At 37.2% G+C, this 18,260-nt stretch overlaps 2 protein-coding genes across 2 annotated transcripts in view; one reads left to right on the top strand and one right to left on the bottom strand.

The window, feature by feature from the left end:
- The first annotated feature begins 751 nt into the window (after positions 1-751).
- On the top strand, positions 752-18,094 carry LOC119779143 (reticulon-4-interacting protein 1 homolog, mitochondrial-like). Its single transcript, XM_038278681.1, has 9 exons — positions 752-1,341; positions 1,443-1,594; positions 3,078-3,146; positions 3,487-3,611; positions 9,663-9,711; positions 9,814-9,950; positions 10,048-10,231; positions 12,998-13,093; positions 16,415-18,094. Exons 1-9 carry the CDS (start codon positions 1,083-1,085, stop codon positions 16,586-16,588), a joined length of 1,245 nt encoding a protein of 414 aa, XP_038134609.1. The 5' UTR covers positions 752-1,082; the 3' UTR covers positions 16,589-18,094.
- LOC119779144 (beta/gamma crystallin domain-containing protein 1-like) overlaps positions 16,989-18,260 on the bottom strand; it is a 33,617-nt gene continuing 32,345 nt past the window's right edge. Inside the window, exon 23 of the mRNA XM_038278682.1 lies at positions 16,989-17,491. Coding sequence (XP_038134610.1) covers positions 17,403-17,491 — 89 coding nt within the window. The 3' untranslated portion in view covers positions 16,989-17,402. The remainder of the gene's footprint in view (positions 17,492-18,260) is intronic.

Below are 18,260 nucleotides of genomic sequence, written 5' to 3'. Positions count from 1 at the left end.
CGTGTTATATGTTAAAATAAAAAAAAAAGCACATTGAATAAGAATAATAGTAATAGTAATAATTAAAAAAATGATTTTACCTGTTCGTAAATGAGTAATACTTAGAGACCATCCCCTTCATAATTTATGTTTAGTTCCAATTGATGGACCCATATGGACAAGTGGTAGAAGGTGGATGGATGTATGTTTCTCCAAGGGTGTTTTATAAGCTATGTTTTTCTTCTAATAATGATTTCTTTTTCTTTACAGATGTCTTCTGGGGATGCTAATCTTTTGTGGTTCAAAATTATAATACAGGATTTTTGGTAGAGGACCTCCTGCTGTTTATTTAAAATGTATGTTATAGATGCACAAGCATTCATATGCATGTATTTATGCATACAAATAATGTTAGAATGAACACCTTATTAAGTACTTCCTTGATACAACTTACAAAAGAGAATCATTTTGTGGAAAAAATGTATTTTTATTTGTTTGTTTATTACTGTCGTTGATTTTCTGGCTTTTTTCATTTTGTTTCGTAGGTGCATGTAAACCTTTTAGAAACTTTTTTTTAGATCTGTCATTTGGCCATTTCTATCCTTTTAAAACAACATAAACAAAACGATAAACCATACGAGGGATAAAAATTGACATCGAATAGTAATCCACACGACAAAGGCGTATTGAATATGAATCAAAACATCATACGTCACTAGAAAATCTCTTGCGCCATTGGACAGAGTTTATATTTACTAATATCTGATTGGCTATCTCCTTGAGTTCAGAGGTTAGCTTGTTTGGTAACTTACTCTATTGATGAATGCGTTTTATCTGAAGGTTTAAGCTCAGTAGGTTATACTTACTGAAACGTAAAACAATATCAGCCCATTGGTAGATGGTAAAACTGATGGATTTAGTCTGTTATCGACCGTAAAGCATGTATTTATTTTAGCAGCGACTAGCTAAAAAGGCTAATATTAGCTCTATAGCTTTTTCCTGTAGCTAGCTAATGCTGCACTAAGTATGCAGTTGTAGATGTCATATTGTTTCAAAGCTGACCTTGTAGCAGCAAGTAGGTTTGAACGGGTTGTATAAGAGATATGGCTTTAATTAGGCTTCTGTGTTTGTTTAATGGAAAAACTGTATGGAGCAAAACATTAGCTCGGACTGGTTGCAGGAATGTCTGCAGTTCACCTTCAAGGCTGCAGAGCATGTCAGCTTGGGTCATTGATCAGTATGGCTCTAGTGGAGTTTTGAGGCACACAGAAGAAATTGCTATTCCCTCTATTAACTTTGCCAATGAAGTGCTGATAAAAGTCAGTGCGGCCAGCCTTAACCCACTAGATGTAAACATGAGGGGTAAGTACAATGTTGGCATTTGCAACAATAATGCAATTGCTGAAGTACTCATGGAATTCATTTGCTTTTAACCATGCTTTGTTATTTTGTATCCGCTTTAGGAGGATATGGGGCGACATTGCTTAACTTAAGGAGGGATCCTTTGTCTGTGATGAGCAGCTTTAGTGAGTTTCCACTCATTCTGGGCCGTGATTTGTCAGGTGTAGTGGTGGACTGTGGATCTGGAGTGACTCACTTTGCTCCAGGAGATGAGGTTAGCATCTATAAAGTGAATTATCAATGTTTGCAAATTTGAAATTAATAATCCATCCATCCATCCATACATCCATACATACATACATACATACATAATGTATACAAAGTAAATCGTATAGTTTTCTTTAATCATATTTAAGAACACGGCCCTTGTATTAAGATGATGGTAATTATTTACAGCTCAATTTACATTTTTTTTGTGTGCAATCAACAAACTGCATAATCACTTTTTTATTTTAGGAAGAGTCTTGAAATTTCAGTTATGGTTGAAATCAGTCCTTTCCAAAAAGTTGAGTCTTAACCTGCTTTAATCTATTTTAAAACTCATTTTGAAACATATTTGTGATTATTTTCTGTTTATCATGTGGAAATCTAGGGCTGTAACTAACAAGTATTTTGCAAATCGATTAATCTGCGGAATATTTCTTTTCGATTAATAATCAGATATCAAAAGGTTCCTTAAAGAAGAAAGAAGACTTTTTGCCCAATTAAGCCAGGAGAAACTAAAATTGGTCCACTTGAGGAGTTCTGGATAGAGCATATTGACAGAAGAAAAAGATTTTTATCTTAAATGCAAAATGTTTACACAATTTTTTGTATAATTGCTGCTCAAGGTGGATCAGCTAAAGGCACATTTTTGGAGTCTCTCATTTTAGAATCTCTCTCTTTCTTTAACATTGTTAAAGAAAGTACCCAATATTTTATTTCTTACATGTCATAGGATGTTCTAAAATGTAAAAGTCACTCTAACTCATGCCAGTTTGGTCACATTTCTCAAACTTTATCTCATCGGACCAAAAAGTGTTTCTCCAGAAGGCATTGGTGGTTTTCCATGTGAGTGGCTGATTAAGGGTGTCAGTTTTTAATGAGTGACCTTGGGGATGTGCCGAAACACTTTTCTCCCTGTGGAAAGGGAGAAGGATATAATAGCCATTTTTGTATTATTGTGTCAATTTTATATAAACTGACTACTCTAAACCAAGTCTGTTACCATTAGCTAATTGGCAATGAGATGTAAAAAAAAAAAAAAAGTGTGTGTATATATATGTAAGATAATGGTTAATTTTCCAGCCTCCTAAAGTTATGCAGATTAAAATGCTGTTATTCAGGGCCACTTCTTGGAACTCAGAGATTCTCTTAGTTCTGTTGTTACATTAAGGTGACTCATAAAAACTACAAACGCCTACTGCGTTGTCTCCCACATGTACACCTTATTGTCCTTCTGTAGGCTGGAATGTAATTTAGTGGACTGGTCTTCAAGTGAACATGATTAAAAGAAAAGAAGGACATGAGGGTTTCCCGCAGCACACTGTTCACAGCAGTGATCCACCCGCTTAAAAATATCCTTTAAAGCAAGTTAATTATGATAAACGGCAGGAACCGTCTTCTAAGAAATGGTTGATTAGGCAGACTAAGATGCTATGAGTGGGTGGATAATTTCAGCTGTGTTCACCTTGTTAAATGTCATGTTGGTCCTTTAGGTGTGGGCTGCTGTTCCACCGTGGAAACAAGGCAGCCTGGCAGAATATGTGACTTTAACAGAGTATGAGGTGAGGTATAGAGACTTGTATGACAGCGGTGCATGTGTTTAAATAGGAATTATTAGTAGCTGTCTGTTTTTCTTAAAAGAAAATGGAAAATTTCTTTTGAAATATTTCAGCTAAATAGAGCAATTGTGCCCTTTGCAATCCTGCTGTGTAACCAATTAGGATTAAGTATGTTTGGTGGCAGTGGCTGCTGTGCCAGTAATCACAGACACATAAATTAGTCTTTCTTTGTTATGCTTATTTTATACAGTAGCTCCTTGCCTTTGTTTTAGCCCTTTATGCACTATTCTAACGTTGTTTCTTTTTTTATTCTTGTTGTTTTGGTATTTTTGTTTTGTCTTAGGTTTCCTACAAGCCAAAATCCTTGAGTCACATTGAGGCTGCATCCATCCCTTATGTAGCCAACACTGCTCTCTCTGCACTTGTCAATGCAGGCGGTCTCTGCAGGGAAAACTCCTTAAATAAAAGGCAAGAATCAGCATGATCTTGATGTATTCAAATGAACCTTTTACCCTCCAGGAACTGTATTTTTTTTTACAGAAAATAACTCATGCTTGAAGATGAAGCAATAATTTTTGATCTGTAGCTTCACCTGTAGTCCCTCCTCAAACTTTATTAATCTTGGTATTAAACAGAAGACTATTTTTTTAATCAGTTGCCTTGTAAAAATATTTAAATCCATTAAGCTTGTTTAGATTTTGCCACTTTTTAACCACAAACTATTGTTTTTTTTTTTTTACAAATAAAATCTGAAATAAGTGTAAATACAGCATATAATAAGTAATAATAATAACAGGCCAACTAAGACACTAAAATCCTTTCTTTGCTGTAATTAAAGCTGCCAACAGTATGTTTCACTGTGGGGTTCAGAGTTATGTGCAGTGGTACTTTTCTCTGGATGAATCTTTTTTTTAACATTAGATTAACTTAAAAAAAAAAACACATGTAGCATCTCAAAGCAAATGGTTGCACTGGATTTTATTAAATTCATTAATAGTAAATAGTAAGGGTGAATGTATATGCTGTTCTTTTTAAATTTCATTTTAGACAATCATGTCCTTATTCAGTCACATAAGTTTATTAAAAAAACAGGAATGCTGATTGGGAGTCTTCAACAGGGGGTCCGTGACCCCTATGAAGGACCAACTCTGCCATATTTAAAAATAAATACAGAAACAAATAAATGCTCAATAAATGTATAAGCATACAATTAATTGCCAACAAAAAAGTGAGACATAAATGTATATAACTCTTAATTAGCTTCTTTATTTATTTGCCTTTGTAATATTTACCTTATTTATTTTTCTGTCCTTTATAATCTTCAACTTTATTTTTTAATTACTTATATTTTTAAGTATTTATTTATGTGCATGTTATAATACTTTTGTCTGTTTTATTCTTCCTTTGTATTTTTTTACCTTAGTTATTTCTTCGCCGCTGTTTATTTCTCTCTGCCCTTTTTACATTTCTCTCTTCCCTTTTTACATTTCTCTCTTCCCTTTTTACATTTCTCTCTTCCCTTTTTACATTTCTCTCTGCCCTTTTTACATTTCTCTATGCATTTATGCCTCATTATGCAAATGAGGAGGGGGTGTGTCCTAGAGAGTCAACTTCTGCTCATTGGTTGGCTTGGCGGTCCATCTTCTTAACTCACAGAGCTCAGAGTACTAAGTTAAATGTTCTCTTTTCTGTTGCTGTTGTTCAATTAAAGTATGTTTTAAGATCATTTGAGGCGAGAACCTTATACTTTTAAGCATCACCATATGGCCCATTCACAGATTTAATGCGTACTTTAAAAGAAAATGTGACGAACTTGAGAGGACCGTGGCAACCAGCGGAGCTCCGAAGCTGACGGCAGCCAGGTCTATAGCCAGGCTATGATGGCGATTTTTTTGTTGTATTTGGCAAAGTTTGGCAAAGTCCCTACTCAAGTTCTAATGACTTCAGACTCGACATCAGACTCTCCTCCTGTAGATTCGACCGATGTAGTAAAATGCTAACCAACACGCTTCACACACGGCTATGCCGAGAGAGGGCCGCTGCAACAAAAAATCGCCATCATCACCAGCGATTCTTCACACGCGGCTATGCCGAGAGAGGGCCGCTGCAGATGGGCTGTGGTTAGACCTGGCTGCCGTCAGCTTCGGAGCTTTGCTGGTTGCCACGGTCCTCTCAAGTTCATCACATTTTCTTTTAAAGGTACACTATGCAACCGGTGTTGATTTTCCAGTGAGGCTCCCTCCAGAGGGCGAAAGTAAAAGTGCACTGTCGTAAATATGCACAGCTGTTCTCCTGGTTTCTCCGTCAAGCCAGGCGCGGTTGTTTTGAGCTTAGCAGCGAATGACTAACGCTGCGTTCACACTGGACGTAGCTGGCGCGACAGAAGCAGCGAGTTTACATGCAAAGTCAATGGTTGACGCGCGTCAAGGCGCAGCAAAAGGTCCCGCGGCGCGTTTTGAGCACCAGGCGCAGCACGTCTGAGCAGCTGAAGCAGCGCGTCGGGTGCGTTTAACGCAGGGAGAGAGACACAGCGCTGATGATCTCTCCTCTTAAACAGTTTATTGACGCCTAAATTAGCTTAAAATGCAGAAATCTGCTGGCAGAATATGCAGTTTGGATTATTTAGATGAAAAACACCTACCAGCTGCCGCGGTGAACCGCTGCTGATGAAGGGATCCATACTGTCGGCGCCCCGCTGGTATGTGGGGGTCTGAGCGGCTCTGACAGAAAAAAATATTGAAGGCAGGATAATAATCTGAATGAACTGACTGCACTGATTACGTTTTCAGGTGTATTTTCTCACTTAAACACATATTAAAACTACTTTATTCCCACTGATCACAGCAAATATAGCTGCAAGGCAGAGAAAGGATAGTGAAGCTCCGCCCAACGCGCCTCAGGCACAGCCGGAGCAGCAAAGCTGCTTCAGCCACGCGTCAGAACTAACTGGTACAAGCAGCAAAAAGGAAGCAGCAAACGCGATTTTGCTGCGTCCGATGTGAACGTAGCATAGCTGCACAAAGATCGCCACTGTGCTAGCAACGAGAATGCTTTTAACTGGGGGCGTGTAGCAGTTCTCGCCGTAAAGCAAGACTGACTCTCACGAGACTTCTGAGCCTGTGGGTGCGGGTCGGTGCTCCTGCAGTTGCAAGTGCAGTATTTCCCCCACAGACCACCAGGGCGGCCGAGAATACCTTTGTTCAACCTGAAATGACTCATTTAATCATCCAAAACGTTATGGAACACATTAATTAACTGAAAAATGTTGCATAGTGTCCCTTTAAATTATGCATTAAATCTGTGAATGGGCCATATGGTGATGCTTAAAAGTATAAGGTTCTCGCCTCAGATGATCTTAAAACATACTTTTATTGAACAACAGCAACAGAAAAGAGAACATTTAACTTAGTACTCTGAGCTCTGTGAGTTAAGAAGATGGACCGCCAAGCCAACCAATGAGCAGAAGTTGACTCTCTAGGACACACCCCCTCCTCATTTGCATAATGAGGCATAAATGCATAGAGAAATGTAAAAAGGGCAGAGAGAAATAAACAGCGGCGAAGAAATAACTAAGGTAAAAAAATACAAAGGAAGAATAAAACAGACAAAAATATTATAACATACACATAAATAAATACTTAAAAATATAAGTAATTAAAAAATAGAGTTGAAGATTATAAAGGACAGAAAAATAAATAAGGTAAATATTACAAAGGCAAATAAATAAAGAAGCTAATTAAGAGTTATATACATTTATGTCTCACTTTTTTGTTGGCAATTAATTGTATGCTTATACATTTATTGAGTATTTATTTGTTTCTGTATTTATTTTTAAATATGGCAGAGTTGGTCCTTCATATGACCCCTAGGGGGTCCTCGGAGGTAATGCATGGGGTTCGCCAAAGTTTTGGGTTGATTAGACTTTTTTTTTAAATTCCCCCCTGGAATTTTTTCCACTAATTTAAATGTCTTTAAATACACATGAACATACAGGTGCTGGTCATAAAATTAGAATATCATGAAAAAGTAGATTGATTTCAGTAATTCCATTTAAAAAGTGAAACTTGTATATTATATTCATACATTACATACAAACTCATATATTTCAGATGTTTATTTTGTTTAATTTTGATGATTACAAATGACAACAAATGAAAATCTCAAATTCATCATATCAGAAAATTAGAATATTACTGAAGACCAATAAAAACAAAGGATTTATAGAAATGTTGGCCAACTGAAAAGTATGAACATGAAAAGTATGAGCATGTACAGCACTCAGTATTTAGTTGGGCCTCCTTTGGCCTGTATTACTGCAGCAATGCGGCGTGGCATGGAGTCGATCAGTCTGTGGCACTGCTCAGGTGTTATGATAGCCCAGGTTGCTCTAATAGTGGCTTTTAGCTCTTCTGAATTGTTGGGTCTGGTGTATTGCATCTTCTTCTTCACAATACCCCATAGATTTTCTATGGGGTTAAGGTCAGGAGAGTTTGCTGGCCAATTAAGAACAGGGATACCATGGTCCTTCAACCAGGTACTGGTAGCTTTGGCACTGTGTGCAGGTGCCAAGTCCTGTTGGAAAATGAAATCTGCATCTCCAAAAAGTTGGTCAGCTGCAGGAAGCATGAAGTGCTCTAAAACTTCCTGGTATGTGGCTGCGTTGACCCTGGACCTCAGAAAACACAATGGACCAACACCAGCAGATGACATGGCACCCCAAACCATCACTGACTGTGGAAACTTTACACTGGACTTCAAGCAACGTGGATGAAGTGCCTCTCTTCTTTTCCTCCAGACTCTGGGACCTTGATTTCCAAAGGAAATGCAAAATTTACTTTCATCAGAGAACATGACTTTGGACCACTCACCAGCAGTCCAGTCCTGTTTCTCTTTAGCCCAGGCAAGACGCTTCTGACGCTGTCTGTGGTTCAAGAGTGGCTTGACACAAGGAATGCGACAGCAGAAACCCATGTCTTTCATACGTCTGTGTGTGGTGGTTCTTGAAGCACTCACTCCAGCTGCAGTCCACTCTTTGTGAATCTCCCCCACATTTTTGAATGGGTTTTGTTTCACAATCCTCTCCAGGGTGCGGTTATCTCTCTTGCTTGTACACTTTTTTCGACCACATCTTTTCCTTCCCTTCGCCTCTCTATTAATGTGCTTGGACACTGAGCTCTGTGAACAGCCAGCCTCTTTAGCGATGACCTTTTGTGTCTTGCCCTCCTTGTGCAAGGTGTCGATGGTCGTCTTTTGGACAACTGTCAAGTCAGCAGTCTTCCCCATGATTGTGTAGCCTATAGAACTAGACTGAAAGACCATTTAAAGGCTTTTGCAGGTGGTTTGAGTTAATTAGCTGATTAGAGTGTGGCACCAGGGGCCATCAATTTTGAACCTTTTCACAATATTCTAATTTTCTGATATGATGAATTTGAGATTTTCATTTGTTGTCATTTGTAATCATCAAAATTAAACAAAATAAACATCTGAAATATATGAGTTTGTATGTAATGTATGAATATAATATACAAGTTTCACTTTTTAAATGGAATTACTGAAATCAATCTACTTTTTCATGATATTCTAATTTTATGACCAGCACCTGTAAATTCAACACAATATAAACAGATAAATGGAGGCAGAAGATGTCTTTCAGTCATCTATGCCAGTGGCGGTTCTAGACCAAATGTTTGAGGGGCCCAGCGTGTTTTCATGGGGGCACAATAAAGCATAAAATAAAAAACAGGGCAAGGGATTCAAATATATATTAAGAGAGCTGCATGAAGTTAATTTTTTTTTTTCCCGATTCAACTGGGTTTAATCATTAAAATTCTATTTCTTATTAGATCAATAGACATTCATAAATTAGGAATTTTACATATTTTTGACTTAATTTAAGTTAAAATTTAAGTTTTTTATAAAATCTAAATTAGAACTCAAGAAAAACTGATAGATTCAGCTGTAAAAATTAGAGCAATTTGTTTTCAAAAAAACATTTTAGCAGATGAAAACTGGGATGCTATCTCAACACCACTGAAGCTATCACCTTATTGTTTTCAAATAGACAGTAAAACAGAAGTTGTATAGAAAAAAAATAAAATGGATCCAAAGTAACCATGTCTGTTCCAGCGCATATCATCATTAGTCTTATGTCTTCAATGCAGGGGCCATAACAGGGGCAAGGACATGAGCTATAGGGGCACTGGCCCCCGTTGGCCCCTGTCTAGAAACGCCCATGATCAATGCACACATTCAGCGACACACAGGAGCTCTTTCAAGCTGGGTACCATAGGACCAGTTTGATATAACACAATTTCATGTAATTAGGGGGTCCCCGCTCCATCTCGCCATCGATTTTGGGGGTCCTTGGCCTGGAAAACATTGAGGACCGCTGCAATAGATAATATCCTGTATCCAATTTCTTATGAAGTTCATGAAGCAGTTTTTATATTAACAACCTTGGTTATTATCATTACACAATAAATTAATTATCCTCTTTTTGTTTTTTGCTCTTTCTCTCAGAGTTTTGATCACTGGAGCATCTGGAGGTGTTGGAACATTCTCTATACAAGTATTTAAATTATATTTCTGAAGTTTCTGGAATATTCGTGTAATTAGAGAGATTGTTTTGTTACTTTTGAGTCTGCTTATTATTATAATATTTTTCCTACAGTTATTAAAGGCTTGGGGTGCCCATGTGACCGTTACCTGCTCCCAGAATGCTGAAGGCCTTGTCAGAGGGCTCGGTGCTGATGAGGTGGTAGACTACACAGCAGGAGATGTGGCTGAACAACTGGAGATCATGGAAAAGTAAACAGATGAAGAACTTTATGTGAAGAAACAAATGTTTTAATAATTCTTCAGAGAAGATTTTGGTAAATTTAACAGCTTGTGCCTGCACCGTCAGGTTTGATGTCATTTTGGACAACGTGGGCGGCGATACAGAGGAAAGGGCAATGGGTCTGTTAAAGCCTTGGTCAGGGGCGAAGTACGTCACTTTGGTGTCACCTTTACTCCTCAACACTGACTCTATGGGCCTGTTAGACGGAACATTGCACGCTGGCCTGACTCTGCACAACAAAGCCTTTCAGGTAAACATGATCATTTGCTTGCTTCTGTATATTATTTCCTTTTTTAGGGGGGCCTGGTTGGAACAAATGAATGACCAAGTTCATTCATTTGTATTTCCCATGAAGAAATCAGCCGGGGTTTGGATAGCTTTCATACTTCCGAACGAAATCGTCTTGTTCAATGCTCAGTGTTATGAATAGGCAGTATTGTTGGGAGCGCACACCTGTTCAGGCACCTGGAATTTCTACTTCATTTTACTTCCATTCAGTTGATCAGTTGAATTTCAGGTACAAGAGGGAGGGAGAGAAGATGTCATCACATGACCAGGTTTCATATGCTGCCTTTCATGCTTGAGATAAAAAAAAAAAAAATCTGCTGAAGGCGATAATAAATCAAAGTTTGTGCATGCTGAAGGAGGGATTTCCAAAATTTTCCTCCTAATTTGGTAATGAAGCAGGGAGTTTGGTACATGTCATGACTGCATGAGATTTACCATGACTAAATGAATTGTTCAGGAGCAGCTCTAGAGACCAACTTTGAAAACCACTGTGACAACACAGCTGGTAGAACTGGCTGGATTTTAGTCACTGCCTGCTTGTGAGGGCATTCAGCTTGAGGCATTGTACGCACGCATGCATTTACCGCTGAAGCAGCAGTTTTGCTATTTATTCAGATTACAGCCGACTGACTGACTCTCCCCACCAGCAAATACCAGCATTACTGCATGTCTTGCCAAGCCTTCTAGACCCTTTGTCCATGGGAGCAGCCAGCTGGCCAGTTAGGTGGGGCTCAGTTGCAGTGGTCTCACCACCACCAGCATCCAGCTCTTATCTCATCACATCACTTTTTGGATTATAGCACAACTGAGCCCTCTAGTGTTCAATGTTTAAATTGCATTGGCAGTTAGTCTTTCAGTTGAACTTAATTCCTGCCTTTAGGGTGTAGGTGTCCTGCAACTTTTAGCAGGATTGCTGCTCCATCTACTCTGACACAAAATAGAATTTACCTCCGCAGCTTGTCATAAAGTCTTACAAGGGCTGCTAATAATGATACATAAAATTCAATATGGTTGGATCAAGGAAGGAAAACAAGAAAAAAGAATCAGATCATAGATGGTCAGAATTCTGGTATCTCTGTAAATCTTAGATAGGTGTTAAAATTAGTGGGGGAGTGGGGGATTGTTAAAATATATATATATAAGATTGCAGAACTTTGAAAATTCTGTTCAGCTTTCAATAATTTGTATAAATAAGACCCTCTATATTTTTATGTCACTAAATAGAATCCTTCTTAACACATTGTCTTTAGCAGTGCATGTTAATCTCTGCATATATCCAGCTGTTCTGCAGAGGCCATAGAAGTTTGGTACTGAGCAATAGTGAAAGGCAAGGCATGTTTGTTTATATAGTCCATTGCATTAGAAAGACAATTGAAAGTGCTGTTAATGAAAGAAGAGTGCATTGCAGTGGCATAAATGTGACATGAATAATTAAAGGTACAGTATAGTGGAATCATCTAAATAATTGTTCCTCCTAATTGTCAGTCATTCTGGTAAATCCTACGTGCTCGTCCCCATCTGCACTTCCCGGTGGTGAGTCTGACATAGTGGAAAAATTGCAAAACTTCTTTGGAAAGTAAGATTGTATGAGGGATGGGAAAATCAACTTTTAAACAGAGCGTGCACGGGGAGAAATGGGCTTTTGCATGCTCTTGCACGCGTTTAATGCAAGTTCCCTCTTGTGAGCCGGAACAGGGTTGTGCATGTGTATTTTTCTTAAAGTGAAATGGGCAGCCCTTTTCAAAAGTTGTAAATATTCTCCAAATAACAGAGAATAAAAATAAATAATTAAAATAAGGTGTAATAAAAAAATATAAAATGATTTTGATTAAAAAAGAAAGATTGAAAATCTACAGTAATTTTCTGTTTAGGTGGCACAGTCAAATGCCATTATGAATAAGTACATTTTTAATCCTAGTTTCAAGCAGTTTAGGCTTTTGATATTTTAATCCAGATTTATGGAGCATAAGAACTAAACAGGAACAGGAAAAGAGAAATGGGATAATATGTATTGGAGACATCTAAAGCAGGTTATAAAATCGTTTAGAACCTTTTAACATTCTAAAGTTCAGTCCATTCCAGGATAATTGGAAAGACTAGTGGCCAGTGCTAGAGGGGCACTGTCCAACTAGACGGTAAGCTTAATCTTAAATTCAGACCTACAAAAAAAAGGGTTTTGGTGGAATGTTCATGTTCATTTTTCTCTCTATTTTGAAAACTGCAATTATTTTATCCCACTTACCATTCACTGTTCCATATCAATATGTTTCAGAAATTTCCATAAAATCCTTTTTCATTTTTTTGTGTTACATGATAAGAGAAAAAGTAGCGAAGCTGGTTAGAGAAGCTCTTTATGATAAAGCAGAGTGTGCAGACTTTCTTAATGAAGTGCTCAGATGGTTTATCACTTATTTTGGATACAATACCATCTGATACCAAAACCATCGAAAAGAAAAACTAAATCAGAAATAAAATGATAATTACTGCATGTCTCTTAAAACATAACAAAAAAGGCCCATCTATCAGTCCAACAGTATCACAATTTCAGATCAATTTCTTGCCATTAAATACATTTATTTGTTACAGCATCACTAAAAGCATCAGAGAAGCACAAACCTAACATATCAAAAAATCTGAATATTTTTTTGATGTTTTTCAGTCAAATCTTTTTTGTTGTGTTCTGCTATTTATTCTTTCTTATTTCCCCTTCATTCTGTTTGCCTCCTAGAATATAACGTCTGCTGGAGTCTTCTACAGGTGGGCTTTTTATGCTCCCGATGGGCCCACCTTGGATGAAGTCAGCCAACTGGTGGATGCAGGGAAGGTACTGCCTCTCTGCTCCTTTAATATTCATATCATGCAAAGTTGACATTCAGAGCTGTTGGTGCTGACGGAACAGCAGAGACAGAAATTGTCTAATTTGCACAACAGTCACAGCCTGACTGTGGACTTCATGCTGTGATGGAGATCATGCAGTGCAGAAATAATGAACATGCCAGGGATTCCCTACATGCCGGTGTTCAACTCTTCCCTGTAGCTTTGTAAATGAGCGAGAATCAAACTCCCGCAGCTCCTCGCTTGGGTTAGCTTGCAGTGCAGTGATGTGCGCCCCCGGGGCGGTACGAGTCGGGCGCCAGGAAGCTATGAATGGATTTTAAAACATTGCTGAGCAGCCGTTTGCCGAGGCGTGTGGACCCTCTGTCCTTTTGTCCTGGGGGGCTTACAGCATGTTCTGATTAGTGGCGGGAAGCTAGGAAACAAGCACACATACACACACCCAAATAACAAAACCCCCCCCCCCCCCCCCCCCCCCCCCCCCCCCCCCCCCCTCACACTCGTGCACACATTCACACCCACCCTCCGGTTAGTAATGACGCCATTGCACCCTCCATTCATTCATTGTTAATGACAAGAGCTGCTGACCAGAATAACAAGCCGAGCTGCCGGGGTAGCGGAGGATTGTCCAGCCTCATCACATTCTTAAGCCCTCCCTCACATTTGGCTTGATGTAAGCACAGATCATAAAACATTAGGAGCTTATAATTATTTTCAGAGTTTTTTGGGATAAATTACCTTAGAAATCTTTTTTTGAAGCCTTATAATGTGAAAAATTCAAAACTTCTACTTTTGCATAAAAAAATATAAGTTTCACCATATTAAGTAATGTAAAGACAATTTTGTCAGTAAGCCAAATATTTAACTGTTTCCTACACAATTGATAAAAAGATGAATTTTTATTTTTGATATAATCACCATGGAAATATTAAAAATTAGGGCTGCACTGATTATTCTGCAAATCGGTTAATCTGTCGATTATTTTTTCGATTAATAATCGGATAGCAAAAGGTTCCTTAAAGAAGATTTTTTTACGAAAGTAAACCAGGTGAAACTAAAACTTTTCCGCTTGAGTTCTGGATAAAGAATATTGACAGACAAAAACATTCTTTTTGTTTTAAATTGAAAATGTTTAGATATTTTTTTTAAATGTTGATATTATTACTGCTTTAAATGGGTTAGTCTGTCAGCTAAAGGCATGTTTTAAAGTCTCTATAATCCAGTTACTGATTTATAGATTAATAAATTAACTGGCAATTATTTCAATAATTGATTAATCAACATTATTAAATGTTTCAGCCCTCTTAGAAATATAGAAAAATCCAACCTAAAATTCCAGTTTATTTGAAGTTTTTTGGCTAAAAATCCAGTCAACCAGTTATTATTGGAACATTAAAATCCTTTGTGCCTATAATTTACCTTCTTTATCATTTCAAATTATATTTCACACGGTTAGTGCTTACAGATAAAGCACTTTTAACAATTGCATTTTGTAAAAATCTCTCCATTTTGCAGTCTTGGGTTCTCCATTTCATCTGCTGCTCCCTACACAGGTTTTATGTAGAACATAGAAAAGGTTAGCTCAGTTTGTCTCTGAGGAGCCAGTTCCATGTTGTTGTTTTTTAGAAAAAGCAACATTATATAACAGAACTTTGTTAAAGGACTTACAGCATCACAGATCCACTAATGGCTGTACTGTATGTTAGGAGCTTTTTCACACATTGACCCTTTGTTTCACAAGCCTATTAAAGATTTTTGTACAAAAAGATTGGATCTTAGCCCTGGCTTCAGTTAGGTAAAAGTATACCAAAATATGTTAAGAAAATATATACAAAATTTTATTATTTGCCTCCCAACCACCTGGTTACAATCTAAAGAGTGTCTTAAGGCGTTTGAGGCCTTTGTGACCCTAATCCAACTGTTCTATAAGTTGGGGTGGTGGCGCCCTAGTGTTTAGGGCATAGGGCTTTGAATCCTGAGGTTGTGAGTTTGCTCCCCCACTCCCACAGACTGCCCACAGACAATAGCTTTTCTATTTCACAGCAATTTGCAAACTCCTACAGACAATAAGCTCCCTGAGCCAGACCCTTAACCCCACACTGCTCCCCGGGCGCCGCAAAATGGCAGCCCACTGCTCCCCAAGGGGATGGGTTAAATGCAGAGAATTCATTTCGTTCCTCTGTACTTATGACAGTGGAATGATAATAAGGTTGAATTCTATTCTATAAGACTTAATTTCTGACATTTTCTTTTGCCACAAATTCGTTCCTCCTTTGCATTTGGGATCAAACTAAACCTGACTCACAGTTCAACCTTGTTTTATCACAACCGCAGTTGCTTTATTTGTTTTTTTCCCCCTGATTGTAGATGTGGACAAATTTAGGAGTGTGGCTACAGTCTAGATTAGTTATACAGTTAATTGTTTTAATTGGTTCAGTGAGTGAGTGAGTGTGTTTGGGGGTGTGTGTGGGTGTGTGTGTATATATATATACAAAGTTTCTTATATTGGCAGATTTCACATTGGCACATTTTAGACATACAGTATATGTCATAAATTTATCGGGAATTTTACTAAAATTTTTTTTTTCTAAGTGAATTCAGAGAATCCCAAAAATCTGGAAAGAGAACTGTGGAAAAGAGTAGAACTAATACACGAAAGATTAAGATGATGTCATCACCAGAGATAAATGGCTAACATGGGAAAATCTGTTTTATTATAATAAAAATAACCTTAAGAAGAATAAAACTCATTTTCAAAATGCTGTTTTTATTAAAACACTTAAAAACATTAATCTTCTACATTGTTATACTAAGTTTTTTTTTTTTTTTAGAAATACCCATCTCATTCCCTATCAGGATCACATTTATTTAAATAAAAGTAGTTTTAATGTCTGAGTTCAGAACTGTTTTGGCATCTAGTCTATTTATAATCTTTTTTAACCATTAGCTGAAGGACATGTTCTATTTTTTTTTCTTTTTTGAAAATGGGCTTGAAAAATGCCAAATTAACATTTAATTTCACTTTTATAGCCCAAGGAAACTGCAAGTCATTGAGCACTGAAAAATACAATTCTTAAGCTATGTGATCACACATCCACTGTCTTTAACTGTGGTTGCAGTCATCTTCTGTAGTAGGGAGACAAACTGCTGTTTATTTCTCATCTTTTTGCTCAATTCAGTCTCTGATTTTCTGAATTAAAAAGAACTTTCAATATCAACCTAGAATCTGAGATGGTAGAGAGATTTCCTTGAGAGGCATCCATAACTATTGATTTTTCAACAGGATGTTTTCTCTTCTGATTTGTTGCAGATCCTGCCTGTTGTTGAGGCCCAGTTTCCATTCAGTCAGGTGCCTCAAGCTTTCCAGAAGCTGGAGCAGGGCCATGCAAGGGGGAAAACTGTAGTGAAGGTGGCTGAAGATGATGAGGTTATAAATGCTGCAGAGTCTGAGCAAGATGTGCATGAAACATTGCAACAACATTGAAGAAACATGAATGAGGAAATAAAGAGAATCCCTCATGCACTTCTTTGACCTTTTATCTCTGCTACAGTCGACAACAGAAGACAGTTTATGCTAAAGAGTAAAAACATTTTGTGCAGAAGATTATCACTTTAATTTATTTTTTTTTTAAAGCGAGAAAGCCAAAATAGGTCTGTCTGACAGCATCTCCCTTTCTGCACTGGACTGGATTTGTTCAAATTGCCTATAGTCTGCAGTGTTTGTCTTTGCAGGAAACTTCAAAGGGATTTTCAGTAAAGGATTTGAATTTGCTTTCATGTCTGTATTCTTACTGCAAAGTCACATCAGCTTTCCCCATATTGTATTTTATTCAAACACAATTAAAAACAGTCTAAAGAATAACGTTGGCAAACAGTTGAGCATATGCAGTGTAATTGAAAACATTTATTGACAAAAATAATTGTACAGCTTTATTTTTATAGTGCTGGTAAAACAAAAAGAAAAAGTCATTTTTGTATTTCATATTGCTTTTATAAATGCAGCTGGAATGTAAGTCATTGTTGTAACACTGTTTAATTTATCAGATAGAAACAAAGAATCCAATGAAAACATCAAATATACATTAAACCTAAAAGACACAGAGTTGTAGGTTTTAAAATTTAAAATATTTCCAAGTTTCGATAGTTTATATGCTCAGCTGGTAATAATCCATTCTTAGAAAATTATCTCTCCAGGTTGACCTCTTCATCAAAAGGTTGTGCAGCTCTGGAGCTGAAACTCATCCTTTAAGCTTCTAAAAGTTCTCCTGAATAATTAGGAAAAGTTCCAGGGAATCCATTTAAATGATCTCCACATCCCACCTCTGCTGTAGTTTACTTGGGTCAAGAGGGTTCAGAACGACTTGATTTTTATCGTAGTGAGTTCCACCTAAAATATAAAACAGGTTACTAGTTGGTTTTAGATCATTATTTGCATTTCAAACAGCACAGACTTAAAAATTATTCAAATATATAAGATGTTATAACCCCAACTTAAGATAAGTACATGCTCCACATTATTTACTTCATCAAAATTAAGTAAGGATTTTAAAGGGCTGCATTAACAATGCTAACACTTGTATTGCAATATAGATTCATATTCATTAAATTCACTTCATTAACTCTAGATTAAACATATATATTAATTACAGACTGTTATTATCAAGCCTTTATTTTGATCATAATGTGACATTAAAGATAGACTATTACATCTGACCAATCTAGAAAGATATCTAATAGAGAAATGTAGGCTTATTGAAATGTTTGTGGAATACCAGATTAATAATTTTCAAACTATGTCAAACAAGTCAGAATGCCTTTTCTAACTGATGGAATATGACTGTTATTGAAACCAATGTCAAAGTAAAAACCCCTGGATCATGTTAGTATTCCTGTATACTTTATAGTTTCAGTATTTAATCCACAAGGTGTCACTAATCGACAGCTTTTTGAGGGGGGTGGGGAGTAATGTGGCGTCTAGTCCCCCCCCCCCCCCCCAAAAAAAAAAAAAAAAAAAAAAAGATCCCAAAGAAAATTCTAATGGGGCAGAGAAAATCAAGACATATTAATTTAGATCTGGATACCTATGGATGCACAAAAGAAGAGCTTGTGGCAAATTAACTTTTTGTAGTTTCTCTCTCTCACGCTGTCCTACAAAT

The sequence above is a fragment of the Cyprinodon tularosa genome, unplaced genomic scaffold (assembly GCF_016077235.1).
Source record: "Cyprinodon tularosa strain WSP-4 unplaced genomic scaffold, ASM1607723v1 ctg143, whole genome shotgun sequence".
Taxonomy (NCBI): Eukaryota; Metazoa; Chordata; class Actinopteri; order Cyprinodontiformes; family Cyprinodontidae; genus Cyprinodon; species Cyprinodon tularosa.
This window is presented reverse-complemented; position numbering and strand designations above follow the sequence as displayed.